General features: G+C 48.5%; 3 protein-coding genes across 6 annotated transcripts in view; all 3 read left to right on the top strand.

Annotated features, from left to right (window-relative positions):
- Positions 1-690, top strand: part of mkrn2os.2 (MKRN2 opposite strand, tandem duplicate 2) — a gene marked incomplete at its 3' end in the record, with an annotated part of 6937 nt that extends 6247 nt beyond the window's left edge. The window contains exon 5 of the mRNA XM_062415027.1: positions 480-690. Coding sequence (XP_062271011.1) covers positions 480-690 — 211 coding nt within the window. The remainder of the gene's footprint in view (positions 1-479) is intronic.
- An 886-nt stretch (positions 691-1576) lies between these two features.
- On the top strand, positions 1577-7330 carry tsen2 (TSEN2 tRNA splicing endonuclease subunit). The gene is made up of 12 exons (XM_062416088.1): positions 1577-1786; positions 4654-4720; positions 4811-4850; positions 4952-5173; positions 5271-5337; positions 5670-5753; positions 5836-5886; positions 5978-6122; positions 6259-6295; positions 6427-6538; positions 6679-6768; positions 6933-7330. The coding sequence occupies exons 1-12, from the start codon at positions 1634-1636 to the stop codon at positions 6990-6992; spliced, it is 1128 nt and encodes a 375-aa protein (XP_062272072.1). The 5' UTR covers positions 1577-1633; the 3' UTR covers positions 6993-7330.
- A 418-nt stretch (positions 7331-7748) lies between these two features.
- Positions 7749-15000, top strand: part of LOC134004835 (RNA-binding protein 39-like) — a gene marked incomplete at its 5' end in the record, with an annotated part of 12441 nt that continues 5189 nt past the window's right edge. Inside the window, 7 exon segments of one of the 4 annotated variants that reach the window (XM_062444235.1) lie at positions 7749-7886; positions 9617-9679; positions 9840-9898; positions 11343-11392; positions 11515-11670; positions 12502-12555; positions 13534-13651. In XM_062444235.1, the coding sequence (XP_062300219.1) occupies positions 9893-9898; positions 11343-11392; positions 11515-11670; positions 12502-12555; positions 13534-13651 (384 nt within the window). 4 annotated transcript variants of the gene reach the window in all.

Consider the following 15000-nt stretch of genomic DNA (forward strand, 5'->3'; position numbering starts at 1 on the left):
TCTCTCTCTCTCTCTCTCTCTCTCTCTCTCTGTCTCTCTCTCTCTCTCTCTCTGTCTCTCTCTCTCTCTCTCTCTCTCTCTCTGTCTCTCTCTCTCTCTCTCTCTCTCTCTCTCTCTCTGTCTCTCTCTGTCTGTCTCTCTCTCTCTGTCTCTCTCTCTCTCTCTTTCTCTCTCTCTCTCTCTCTCTCTCTGTCTCTCTCTCTCTCTCTCTCTCTCTCTGTCTCTCTCTCTCTCCTCTCTCTCTCTCTCTCTCTCTCTGTCTCTCTCTGTCTGTCTCTCTCTCTCTGTCTCTCTCTCTTTCTCTCTCTCTCTCTCTCTCTCTCTGTCTCTCTCTCTCTCTCTCTCTCTCTCTGTCTCTCTCTCTCTCTCTCTCTCTCTCTCTCTCTCTCTGTCTCTCTCTGTCTGTCTCTCTCTCTCTGTCTCTCTCTCTCTCTCTTTCTCTCTCTCTCTCTCTCTCTCTCTCTCTCTCTCTCTCTCAGGTTCGATGAGGACAACCATAACTGTTTCAGCTTCTGTCTTCAGTTCGTGAACAGTGTCCTCGCTGCAGAGGGACGCAGCGCTATGAGCAGAGAGACGTTCACTCACAGCTTCATCCTGCCGAGGATGAGGAGGGTCCACAAATACACCACCCTGTACCAACATGTCCACACACACCAGTACTACATGGTGGACAGACAGGAGGAGGACAGACATGAGGAGGACAGACAGGAGGAGGACAGACATGAAACATGAGGAGGACAGACAGGAGACATGAGGAGGACAGACATGAGGAGGACAGACAGGAGACATGAGGAGGACAGACATGAGGAGGACAGACATGAGGAGGACAGACAGGAGACATGAGGAGGACAGACATGAGGAGGACAGACATGAGGAGGACAGACAGGAAACATGAGGAGGACAGACAGGAGACATGAGGAGGACAGACATGAGGAGGACAGACATGAGGAGGACAGACAGGAAACATGAGGAGGACAGACAGGAGACATGAGGAGGACAGACAGGAGACATGAGGAGGACAGACATGAGGAGGACAGACAGGAGACATGAGGAGGACAGACATGAGGAGGACAGACAGGAAACATGAGGAGGACAGACAGGAGACATGAGGAGGACAGACAGGAGACATGAGGAGGAAAGACATGAGGAGGACAGACAGGAGACATGAGGAGGACAGACAGGAGACAGGAGGAGGACAGACAGGAGGAAGACAGACAGGAGGAGGACAGACAGGAGACATGTCCTCCAGCATCTGATCAGTTATTGATAATGTTTTATTGATGAATTAATTCAATGTTTGGGAAAATGATGAGAATTTATCTTTAAAATGAATAAACTTGATTCATTATGTTTATTAACATAATTAAACATTACATGTGATAAATGTTATATATGTATTTATTGACTGTTTGTTAAATTGTGCTGATTAAATAAAATAAAACAATAAAAACATACATCTGTTTATTTATGGATCAGCTGATCACCGGAACCGGAACTAAAAGAACTGGCCGACAGTTCCTTCCGGACACAGATTCTGTGACACCGCAGAGCTAACAGCTAGCAGCTAACAGCTAGCAGTTAACAGCTAACAGGCTAACAGCTAGCAGCAGGTCCTGGTCCGAACCGGTCCACGATGCAGGCCGATTTCCGGACCCCACGCAGACGGACCCGGGTCCACGAGGCGCGCGAGGCTCCGCTGCCGCTGAACGCTCACTTCCGGTCTGACCTCATTAACCAGCACGTGCTGGTTTCTGATCCAGACCAGATCCACCAGATACACAACCAGGTTAGAACTCATCAGAAGAAGTTTAGCTTATTGATGCATTAATAATTCATTAATGTTAATGGAGAGAGAGAGGAGCAATGCATCATGGGAGTCCCCCGGCAGTCTAAGCCTATAGCAGCATAAACTAGGAGCTGGAACCGCACAGTGTTTCTAGTAGGTTCTTAAGGTTCTATGAGCTGGGAGCGCAGTGTTCTAGTAGGTTCATAAGGTTCTATGAGCTGGGAGCGCAGTGTTCTAGTAGGTTCATAAGGTTCTATGAGCTGGGAGCGCAGTGTTCTAGTAGGTTCATAAGGTTCTATGAGCTGGGAGCGCAGTGTTCTAGTAGGTTCATAAGGTTCTATGAGCTGGGAGCGCAGTGTTCTAGGTTCATGAGGTTCTATGAGCTGAGAGCTCAGGGTTCTAGTAGGTTCATAAGGTTCTATGAGCTGGAGCGCAGTGTTCTAGGTTCATAAGGTTCTATGAGCTGGGAGCACAGTGTTCTAGTAGGTTCATGAGGTTCTATGAGCTGGTAGCGCAGCGTTCTAGTAGGTTCATAAGGGTTCTATGAGCTGGGAGCGCAGTGTTCTAGTAGGTTCATAAGGTTCTATGAGCTGGGAGCGCAGTGTTCTAGTAGGGTTCATAAGGTTCTATGAGCTGGGAGCGCAGTGTTCTAGTAGGTTCATAAGGTTCTATGAGCTGGGAGCGCAGTGTTCTAGTAGGTTCATAAGGTTCTATGAGCTGGGAGCGCAGTGTTCTAGTAGGTTCATGAGGTTCTATGAGCTGGGAGCGCAGTGTTCTAGTAGGTTCATAAGGTTCTCTGAGCTGGGAGCGCAGCGTTCTAGTAGGTTCATAAGGTTCTATGAACTCGGAGCGCAGGGTTCTAGTAGGTTCATAAGGTTCTATGAGCTGGGAGCGCAGTGTTCTAGTAGGTTCATAAGGTTCTATGAGCTGGGAGCACAGTGTTCTAGTAGGTTCATAAGGTTCTATGAGCTGGGAGCACAGTGTTCTAGTAGGTTCATAAGGTTCTATGAGCTGGGAGCACAGTGTTCTAGTAGGTTCATAAGGTTCTCTGAGCTGGGAGCGCAGGGTTCTAGTAGGTTCATAAGGTTCTATGAGCTGAGAGCGCAGTGTTCTAGTAGGTTCATAAGGTTCTATGAGCTGGGAGTGCAGTGTTCATGTAGGTTCATGAGGTTCTATGAGCTGGGAGTGCAGGGTTCTAGTAGGTTCATAAGGTTCTGTGAGCTGGGAGCGCAGTGTTCTAGTAGGTTCATGAGGTTCTATGAGCTGGGAGCGCAGTGTTCTAGGTTCATAGAGTCTATGAGCTGGTAGCGCAGTGTTCTAGTAGGTTCATAAGGTTCTATGAGCTGAGAGCGCAGTGTTCTAGTAGGTTCATAAGGTTCTATGAGCTGGGAGCGTAGTGTTCTAGTAGGTTCATAAGGTTCTATGAGCTGGGAGCACAGTGTTCTAGTAGGTTCATAAGGTTCTATGAGCTGGGAGCGCAGTGTTCTAGTAGGTTCATAAGGTTCTATGAGCTGAGAGCGCAGGGTTCTAGTAGGTTCATGAGGTTCTATGAGCTGGGAGCGCAGTGTTCTAGTAGGTTCATAAGGTTCTATGAGCTGGGAGCGCAGGGTTCTAGTAGGTTCATAAGGTTCTATGAGCTGGGAGCGCAGTGTTCTAGTAGGTTCATAAGGTTCTATGAGCTGGGAGCGTAGTGTTCTAGTAGGTTCATAAGGTTCTATGAGCTGGGAGCGCAGTGTTCTAGTAGGTTCATAAGGTTCTATGAGCTGGGAGCGTAGTGTTCTAGTAGGTTCATAAGGTTCTATGAGCTGGGAGCGCAGTGTTCTAGTAGGTTCATAAGGTTCTATGAGCTGGGAGCGCAGTGTTCTAGTAGGTTCATAAGGTTCTATGAGCTGGGAGCGCAGTGTTCTAGTAGGTTCATAAGGTTCTATGAGCTGGGAGCGTAGTGTTATAGTAGGTTCATAAGGTTCTATGAGCTGGGAGCGCAGTGTTCTAGTAGGTTCATAAGGTTCTATGAGCTGGGAGCGCAGTGTTCTAGGTTCATAAGGTTCTATGAGCTGGGAGAAGAGGGTTCTAGTAGGTTCATAAGGTTCTATGAGCTGGGAGCGCAGTGTTCTAGTAGGTTCATAAGGTTCTATGAGCTGGGAGCGCAGTGTTCTAGTAGGTTCATAAGGTTCTATGAGCTGGGAGCGCAGTGTTCTAGTAGGTTCATAAGGTTCTATGAGCTGGGAGCGCAGTGTTCTAGTAGGTTCATAAGGTTCTATGAGCTGGGAGCGCAGTGTTCTAGTAGGTTCATAAGGTTCTATGAGCTGGGAGCGCAGTGTTCTAGTAGGTTCATAAGGTTCTATGAGCTGGGAGCGCAGTGTTCTAGTAGGTTCATAAGGTTCTCTGAGCTGGGAGAGCAGTGTTCTAGTAGGTTCATGAGGTTCTATGAGCTGGGAGCGCAGTGTTCTAGTAGGTTCATAAGGTTCTATGAGCTGGGAGCGCAGTGTTCTAGTAGGTTCATAAGGTTCTATGAGCTGGGAGCGCAGTGTTCTAGTAGGTTCATAAGGTTCTATGAGCTGGGAGCGCAGTGTTCTAGTAGGTTCATAAGGTTCTATGAGCTGGGAGAGCAGTGTTCTAGTAGGTTCATGAGGTTCTATGAGCTGGGAGCGCAGTGTTCTAGTAGGTTCATAAGGTTCTATGAGCTGGGAGCGCAGTGTTCTAGTAGGTTCATAAGGTTCTATGAGCTGGGAGCGCAGTGTTCTAGTAGGTTCATAAGGTTCTATGAGCTGGGAGCGCAGTGTTCTAGGTTCATAAGGTTCTATGAGCTGGGAGCATCAGGTGACCAGGTCATGTTCAGGTCTGATCTGCTTCCTGTTGTGTTTCAGGGTTTCTTCGGGAAGGGGGTTCTCTCCAGAGCCAGACCGGACCACAGCCTCTCCGACCAATGGGAGCGTGAGTTTACACCCAAACTATGACATCATCATCCATCTGGTCCAATCAGCAGAGTTCTCTGCAGTCAGCTGATCTTTGTTTTTATTACAGAACATGAAGGTCTGTTTCTACCCATCATGCCCCAGTCCAGGTCAGTGACATCACACCATGACATCATCACACCTGTCTGTTTAAACGATGACATCATCACACCTGTCTGTTAAATGATGACATCACACCTGTTTCCTGCAGGTACGACGAGCTGCTCAGGTGGGCGGGGTCTCTCCTCTCGGCTCGGGGATTGGACGAAGAAGCTGTCAATCAAACTCTGCTCAGACTGTCTCAGCCAGTAGAGACGGAAGCTGTGAGGAAGGAGGCGGAGCCAGAGCCAGAGGGAGGAGCCTCTCCTCACGCTAAGAGGCCGCGGCCGGGGTCAGAAGTCGAGCCGGGGTCAGAGGTCGAGAGAAGCTGCTGGTAGTTTGAAGATTCAGCTGATTTGAATCTTAATGTTCATAATAAAAACACAGTGTTTAATTTAACATGAATAGACTGAAACTGGTCTTTATCTCAGGTTGGACCCTGATCCTGATGGTCTGGTTCCAGGTCCTGGTTTTGTCCTGGTGGTCTCTGATGCTGAGGTGAGTACAAACCAGCACAGACCAGCACAGACCAGTACAGACCAGTACAGACAAGCACAGACCAGCACAGACCAGCACAGACCAGTACAGACCAGCACAGACCAGCACAGACCAGCACAGACCAGTACAGACCAGCACAGACCAGCACAGACCAGCACAGACCAGAACAGACCAGTACAGACCAGCACAGACCAGCACAGACCAGCACAGACCAGTACAGACCAGCACAGACCAGCACAGACCAGTACAGACCAGCACAGACCAGCACAGACCAGCACAGACCAGCACAGACCAGTACAGAGTGTGTTCTGACTCAGTGTGTTGTGTTGCAGGCAGGCGGGGGGGCCGGGGGGGCGAGGCAGGTGAGGCGGACCCCGTTCTCCCTCACAGAGTACCTGCAGCTCAGCCTGGAGGAGGTAACACTACATTACCCATCATCCTCAGCTCATTCAAATCTGTCACCATGGTTACTGAACTGTCTCACCTGTCTACCTGCAGACCTTCTTCCTGGTCTACAGCCTGGGCTGCCTGTCTGTCTACCTGCACCAGGTAACTGTCTGTCTGTCTGAGGGGCAATGACATCATCATTCTTATGTCATGTTGTGTGATGTCATCCATGTCCTGTGCTGTGATTGGTCAGGAGCCCCTGTCAGTCATCCAGCTGTGGAGGAAGTTCCGGTCTCTGCGGCCGGACTTCGTCAGCTCGTACGCAGCCTATCAGCACTGCCGAAGCCGGGGGTGGGTCCCTAAAGAAGGGGGAGGGGCCAAGTACGGCGCCGACCTCGGTGAGACACGCACACACACACACAGAGCAGATACACACACACACACACACACACACACACACACACACAGAGCAGATACACCACACTGTTCTGTATATCAGGTTTAAATGAGTAACTTTCCTCTCTCTGTGTTCAGTGTTGTACAGGAAAGGTCCACCTTTCTACCATGCCAGGTAACACACACACACACACACACACACACACACACACACACACACACACACACACACAGAGTTTTGTGTTTTTAAATACTTCACGTATCCTCTCTTCAGTGTGTTGGATTGTCTCCTCTCTGTTGCCGTAGTTACTCAGTGGTGGTGGAGCGGGTTGATGGTGCGTTCAGGGGCTCGGCGTTGCGTCCGTTTTCGTGGCGTTCTCTGGCGGCTCTCAGCAGGATCACCGCTAACGTGTCAAAGGTGGCGCAGCTATTTCCTGCTCTGTGTGTGTGTGTGTGTGTGTGTGTGTGTGCGTGTGCGTGTGTGTGTGTGTGTGTGTGTGTGTGTGTGTTACTGTGTGTGTGTGTTACCATGGAGATTTACTGAGTGTGTGTTTACAGGAGCTGATGATGTGTTACGTCATCTATCCCACCGACCTATCAGAGGAGGAGCTGAACTCACCTGAGTGTCTGAGCAGACTGAAGGTTCAGGTGAGTGTGCTGGGACACACACACACACACACACACACACACACACACACACACACACACACACACACACACACACACACACACACACACACATACACACACACACACACACACAGGTAAATGTGATGCTGTGATAACTCATCAGGTGCGTCTCTCTCTGACAGGAAGTGATCATCAGCAGGTGGGTTTCCTCCAAAGAACGAGCGGAGCAGGACGACATCTGATTGGCCGACAGGAGGCCAGTGTTAGGACCACCACCTACACCACCCAGCCTACCTACACCACCTACTCCACCCAGACCACCTACACCACCCAGCCTACCTACACCACCTACACCACCCAGCCTACCTACACCACCTACACCACCCAGACCACCTACACCACCTACACCACCTACACCAACCAGCCTACCTACACCACCTACACCAACCAGCCTACCTACACCACCTACACCACCCAGCCTACCTACACCACCTACCTTCTTCTCTTATTTATACACATGTACAGTCTCCCCAGGATCAATGATTGTTATATTCTGCATCATTTCCAGCTTTCTGTTATATTGAAGCACAATAAATATTATTTTTTACATGATGTGTTTACTGTTTCTTATTTTTATTTTATCACATGACTTTCTGAATAATCTGACAGCTCTCTCATATTCTAACAATAGCTGAGGTTTATTATTATTATCATTATTATTGTTATTATATTATCATGATTATTATAATTATTACTATTATATTATTATTGTTGTTGTTGTTATTATATTATCATGATTATTATAATTATTACTATTATTATTATTATATTATTATTGTTGTTGTTATTATATTATCATGATTATTATTATATTATTATTATTATGATTTATTAAACTCAGCAGAGTAGAGCAGCTTCAGTGTTGTAATAGTAAGTAAGATCTCGCGATAGTTACGCTGTTTCTGCCTGTGTACTTAAGATCTCGCGATAGTTGTTGGCCTGTTTACGCCGTCAGCAGCCCGGTAGTCAGGTGTGTGTAACGGAACCAACAGGAGGAACCGGGAACCGTGAACCGTGAACCGATCACAGCGAAAGGTCCCTGGTTGTGTAACCGCCGAAAAGAGCTTTTTATACAGGTAAACAAAACTCTGCTGCCCGCTGCTAGCCGCTAGCTGCCCGCTATTAGCCGCTAGCTGCCCACTATTAGCCGCTAGCTGCCCGCTATTAGCCGCTAGCTGCCCGCTGTTAGCCGCTAGCTGCCCGCTATTAGCCGCTAGCTGCCCGCTATTAGCCGCTAGCTGCCCGCTGTTAGCTGTTAGTCGCTAGCTGCCCTCTGTTAGCTGCTAGCCGCTAGCTTCCCGCTGTTAGCTGTTAGCTGCTAGCCCAGGTGTTGCTCCTGGAGAGCCGCTGAGGTAACAGCACCGGGTTTAAACCGGCTAACGGCCCTAACCTGAGTGCTGTGAGAGTCTCAGTGATATTTAATCAGAGTATCTGTCTGTAATCCTGATCATACATTAATAGATCCCGTCATTATCTTTACACTGAGCTGAAACTCCAGAAAGCTCTGACAGAAACATAGAAGATGAAGATTTGACTCATTCAGACGCTGAAGCTTCATATTAGCTTCAGATCAACTTTTAAATCCATGTTTCCACAGAAGGAGGACTGTGGGTTTAGTCCTCCATCACTTCCAATGTAAACATTATGAAGGGATCTTCTAATGGTCAGTATGAACAGGAGGAATCATTACAGTAAACATGATGAAGGGATCTTCTAATGGTCAGTATGAACAGGAGGAATCATTACAGTAAACATTATGAAGGGATCTTCTAATGGTCAGTATGAACAGGAGGAATCATTACAGTAAACATGATGAAGGGATCTTCTAATGGTCAGTATGAACAGGAGGAATCATTACAGTAAACATGATGAAGGGATCTTCTAATGGTCAGTATGAACAGGAGGAATCATTACAGTAAACATGATGAAGGGATCTTCTAATGGTCAGTATGAACAGGAGGAATCATTACAGTAAACATGATGAAGGGATCTTCTAATGGTCAGTATGAACAGGAGGAATCATTACAGTAAACATGATGAAGGGATCTTCTAATGGTCAGTATGAACAGGAGGAATCATTACAGTAAACATTATGAAGGGATCTTCTAATGGTCAGTATGAACAGGAGGAATCATTACAGTAAACATGATGAAGGGATCTTCTAATGGTCAGTATGAACAGGAGGAATCATTACAGTAAACATGATGAAGGGATCTTCTAATGGTCAGTATGAACAGGAGGAATCATTACAGTAAACATGATGAAGGGATCTTCTAATGGTCAGTATGAACAGGAGGAATCATTACAGTAAACATGATGAAGGGAACTTCTAATGGTCAGTGTGAACAGGATTATAGAAGATTATTATAGAAATATAATAATGAGCCAAATGGAAGTTTGATCCCAACATGAAGCGTCTCTGGAAGCTGTTCCTGCTGCTGATGCTGATGGGACTTTGTTTTTAGTATAAAGTCTTTGTGTTACTATACTTCCACCACAGCTCAACAGGGAAACACTAAGAGGGAATCTGATGCTAAACAGACTGTAAATGTGTCAGATATCACTTGATATGACTAACTCACACTGATGAAGCTCAATAGAAGCTGATCAGATGCTTTAAATGACTGTGACACTGTGATTCAGTCCCATTCCTCCTGTTTATACTCACTAATAAAAGATTAAATAGTCAACAGGAGGACACCTGACAGCTACTGGGAACTGAACTTTAATGAATGTTCAGACAATGAAATTCTGATTATATTGTGAGTCAGACAGCAGTTCAATGTGTGTGTGTGTGTGTTTGCAGACGTGCAGCAGGATGGCAGACGACCTGGACATTGAGGCGATGCTGGAGGCTCCGTACAGGAAGGTGAGAGTCAGCTGACACACTGAAGACAGGTGGTAATGTTTGAGTGTTAGTAAACTGAGAATAACTGTAGAGAGTAGCTGGGCTGATGATGATGATGATGATGATGATGCGTTCCTTCTCAGACTGTCATGAATAAATGCCCGTCTATCTCTCTTTGTAGACTTGCCTAACGATTTCTCAGCTCTGCTCCCTGAAGTGTGATCTGTCACAGACATGAAGGTAGTAAAAAGCCCCCATCATGCATTGCTGTACTGTGGTCCCCATGGTAACATGACTGTGGTTCCCTTGGTAACTGTAAACTGTTGCCCGGTTTTGGCCGAACTACCCCCCCTCCCTATGAGGAGGAGCAGCCGAGGATTCTGGGAGATGAAGTGTCAGACAGACAGGATCATGAACATAAAAGAGCTCTTGATATATACCCGGCTCCAAACTCACCCTGAGTCCCGGCTCCAAACGCTGAGTCCCGGCTCCAAACTCTGAGTCCCGGCTCCACACGCTGAGTCCCGGCTCCAAACTCTGAGTCCCGGCTCCAAACGCTGAGTCCCGGCTCCAAACTCTGAGTCCCGGCTCCACACGCTGAGTCCCGGCTCCAAACTCTGAGTCCCGGCTCCACACGCTGAGTCCCGGCTCCAAACTCTGAGTCCCGGCTCCAAACTCTGAGTCCCGGCTCCAAACTCTGAGTCCCGGCTCCAAACTCTGAGTCCCGGCTCCAAACTCTGAGTCCCGGCTCCAAACTCTGAGTCCCGGCTCCAAACGCTGAGTCCCGGCTCCACACCCTGAGTCCCGGCTCCTCACGCTGAGTCCCGGCTCCAAACGCTGAGTCCCGGCTCCACACTCTGAGTCCCGGCTCCACACGCTGAGTCCCGGCTCCACACGCTGAGTCCCGGCTCCAAACTCTGAGTCCCGGCTCCAAACGCTGAGTCCCGGCTCCACACGCACACCTATACCACACATATTTCACACCTGACAACATTATCCTTTACTTTCTGGAAGGTTTTAAACCACGCTGGACTTTAGTGTGTCTTCGTCTGCATCATGTTCCCTCCAGTCAGCTAGCTAGCAGGATAACTTACTACCGAGTCAAAGTAGCCGAGGAGTAAACATTCACTCTGTGTTTCAGGTTCTACTTCAACACAAGAAGCTTAGAGCACCTCCTAGTGGCTGAAAGTAGCTGTTAATGAACCCAAATACTAGGCTACACAGCTCAGTGACTCAATGCAGCAAGACATCATGGAGGTCGAAGTTAGACCCTGCTAATGATGGTTCAGTTTAATGACTCGCCCCTAACAGCAGTGTTGTACCTGCACAGGTGAGGCAGTGTCAGGTTTAGAGGAGGTTGTGTCCGGGCTTCTTCTTCTGGGCTGCGTGTAGTGACTAAGCCTCCTGTATGCTTCAGGGCCCTTCAGAGGAGTCCCACCACAGAAGAAGAAGAGTGTGAGTCTGCTAACGGAGGTCCAGCTGGCCGCCGGGCTGTAGCCAGGGACTGACTGACTGATCCAGACTGACCTCTGACCTCTGACCCCCCCCCCGTCACACAGAACATTCAGTCTCAATGTGGCTCATTAAACTGTGTCTATATTCTCTCTTGTCCCCCCCCCCCCCCCCCCCCACGACCCCTCCGGACTCCTGACACACTCATGCTGTTTTCTGTCGACCCGCATAGGACGACGCCAAGAACCCGAATCCCAATGGGCAGGAGGAACACAGCAAGAGGTACCTGTCTGTCTGACTGTGTGTGAGACAGGTGTGTGATGTGTGTATCAGGTCTGTCAGTGTACCTGACTCATAGTGTGGTGGAGGCGGGCCTGTGTTCTGATTGGTTGCTGTGTGTCCAGCAGGAAGAAGCGCAGCCGCAGCCGAGAAAGGAAGACAAGCCGCAGCCGAGAACGCAAACGCAGCCGAGAAAGGAAGAGAAGTCGCAGCCGAGAACGAGAACGTCGCCACAGCAAGAGCCGAGAGAGGGGGGGGCGCTACAGGGAGCACCACAAACAGTCAGTACTACAGCTTATACTGCAATACTGCAGCTAGTACTGCAATACTGCAGCTAGTACTGCAGCTAGTACTGCAATACTGCAGCTAGTACTACAGCTTATACTGCAATACTGCAGCTAGTACTGCAATACTGCAACTAGTACTGCAGCTAGTACTGCAATAATGCAATACTGCAACTAGTACTGCAGCTAGTACTGCAATACTGCCGCTAATACTGCAACTAGTGCTGCAGCTAGTACTGCAATACTGCCGCTAATACTGCAACTAGTACTGCAATACTGCAGCTAGTACTGCAATACTGCAACTAGTACTACAGCTTATACTGCAATACTGCAGCTAGTACTGCAATACTGCAGCTAGTACTGCAATACTGCAGCTAGTACTGCAATACTGCAACTAGTACTACAGCTTATACTGCAATACTGCAGCTAGTACTGCAATACTGCAACTAGTACTGCAGCTAGTACTGCAATACTGCAGCTAGTACTGCAATACTGCAACTAGTACTGCAGCTAGTACTGCAATACTACAGCTAATACTGCAACTAGTGCTGCAGCTAGTACTGCAATACTGCAACTAGTACTGCAGCTAGTACTGCAATACTGCAACTAGTACTGCAGCTAGTACTGCAATACTGCCGCTAATACTGCAACTAGTGCTGCAGCTAGTACTGCAATACTGCCGCTAATACTGCAACTAGTGCTGCAGCTAGTACTGCAATACTGCCGCTAATACTGCAACTAGTACTGCAATACTGCAACTATTACTTCAGGTTATACTGAAATACTACAGGTTTAACAGCTCACTTTTTTTTCTCTCTCTCTGTCCAGCCGTAAGCAGTCGAGGAGTAAGAGTCCTGTCAAGAAGGAAAAGAGTCCAATCAGGTGAGAGCTCTTTATGATGTCATTTGACCTCATCGTTGTTTACCTGCATGGAGGCTCCAATGAAAGGCACTCCAGGTGCATTATGGGAGATGTATTGAGTAAGAGTCAGGATGTGCACTGTAGTCTGTATGAAGGGTTACAGTCAGACAGGTGAGTGTGGCTACAGTCAGACAGGTGAGTGTGGCTACAGTCAGACAGGTGAGTGTGGCTACAGTCAGACAGGTGAGTGTGGCTACAGTCAGACAGGTGAGTGTGGCTACAGTCAGACAGGTGAGTGTGGCTACAGTCAGACAGGTGAGTGTGGCTACAGTCAGACAGGTGAGTCGGGCTACAGTCAGACAGGTGAGTGTGGCTACAGTCAGACAGGTGAGTGTGGCTACAGTCAGACAGGTGAGTGTGGCTACAGTCAGACAGGTGAGTCGGGCTACAGTCAGACAGGTGAGTCGTGCTACAGTCAGACAGGTGAGTCGGGCTACAGTCAGACAGGTGAGTCGGGCTACAGTCAGACAGGTGAGTCGGGCTACAGTCAGACAGGTGAGTCGGGCTACAGTCAGACAGGTGAGTGTGGCTACAGTCAGACAGGTGAGTCGGGCTACAGTCAGACAGGTGAGTGTGGCTACAGTCAGACAGGTGAGTCTGGCTACAGTCAGACAGGTGAGTCGTGCTACAGTCAGACAGGTGAGTGTGGCTACAGTCAGACAGGTCCAGGTGTCTGCACCTGAGTTCATATGAGAAACTGATGAGGGGTATTGGTGCTCAGGTGTATTGGTGCTCAGGTGTATTGGTGCTCAGGTGTATTGATGTTCAGGTGTATTGGTGCTCAGGTGTATTGATGCTCAGGTGTATTGGTGCTCAGGTGTATTGGTGCTCAGGTGTATTGGTGCTCAGGTGTATTGGTGCTCAGGTGTATTGGTGCTCAGGTGTATTGATGTTCAGGTGTATTGGTGCTCAGGTGTTTTGATGCTGGTATCTCTGCAGGCAGCCGATAGACAACCTGACTCCAGAGGAGCGCGATGCCAGGACGGTGTTCTGCATGCAGCTGGCTGCCAGGATCCGACCCAGAGACCTGGAGGAGTTCTTCTCTGCGGTGGGAAAGGTAAGCGCGGTAGTTACCATGAACTGATCCTTGCCGTGGTGGAGAAGTTTGTGTGTTCCAGTGAACCAGAGAGCGATGCTGTCGGGAGTCCGGCCTTGCCTTACTCCTCTTAAACACAGAGACAATTAAAACATTCCTGGGTTGAGGGATTTCTTCCTTTTCCCATCTGTTTGGATGTTTATGGAGATCCTGCCCACCTTCTTTCAGGACTTCTGCTGGGATGTCATCAAGTCCAGCGGCCTTGTTGTTCTTTATCTTCCTTCTGGCTGGTTCAGGGTTAAGTCTCTGCTCCTTGTAATGCTCTTACCGTCTGTTTGCTATTGACTCATTGTCCTTCAGCAGTGGTAGCTGGGATCGAATACCACTCTTGTGACATCAAAGAAAACTCTGGTATCTCCAAAGTCTGCAAGCTGCTGGATGTCCAGAACCTTGGTTTTCTACCACTGGTTCTTTAGTTCTCTAACCCGAGATTGGACGGCTGCCTTTGCTTTGGCATGAGCTTCTTTTAGGCTTACATTGATGTCAACATGGAGTTCAGAGCGAAGACTGATGAGGCTGGTCTTAATAGCAAAGCCCACATCATGGACCTTTGGCTGACCACCAGGTTTTCCTTCCCAGAATAAGGTATATCCACCTTTTTCCTCCTTCAGCTGCCCTTCATCAGCCTGCTGCATGATATTATTATTCTTTGGAGACGATAGCAGTTTGCCTCTCAGGTCGATCACTGTATTGGAGGTCCATGAGGGTCCGTACATTTCTAGCTCCAATATATATCCTACGTTGTTTCCGCATTATGGTGGTTCCTCTGGATGTGGTAGTCCAGACTGGTGTTTTTTAAGCAGGCTATGTTTAGGGCACCTTTACCAGCCTCCTCCCCCAGACTGGGGTGAGCAGAGTGGTTACTAAATATGGCTGCTTAGTCATGGGTGCAGCTGCTGAAAAGCTCTTTGTGCCTCGGTCCAAGATCTGAAAGACTGAGTCAAACAACCACCGCCTGTGTGCCAGGTCGGGCCTGAGGGCTTCCACACTTTACGGCCACTTCCTGATTTCCAGAGGACTTTGAACAGGGATGTTAAATGATCTGAGTCCCTTTCAGGAGGACACCTGCACATGACATCTTTTAACGTAGGGAGGCGCTGCAGCCACCACATGGTCCTTGGCAGAGGGGGACCAGGTTCCAACGGTATGAGTCCATTATGATTTTGGGACCATCCTCTGTTGCAGCCTTCATCCACTTTCAGTGTCATTGTGACTTGCTGTCATCTTCCACCATTGAGCTCTTGGTTGGATTTCACTTCATCTGGAACCTCCCCCTTTACTTTTCCGCCCTGTGTGACCCATCAGGAACA

The sequence above is a fragment of the Scomber scombrus genome, chromosome 3, assembly GCF_963691925.1.
Source record: "Scomber scombrus chromosome 3, fScoSco1.1, whole genome shotgun sequence".
In the NCBI taxonomy this organism is placed as follows: domain Eukaryota; kingdom Metazoa; phylum Chordata; class Actinopteri; order Scombriformes; family Scombridae; genus Scomber; species Scomber scombrus.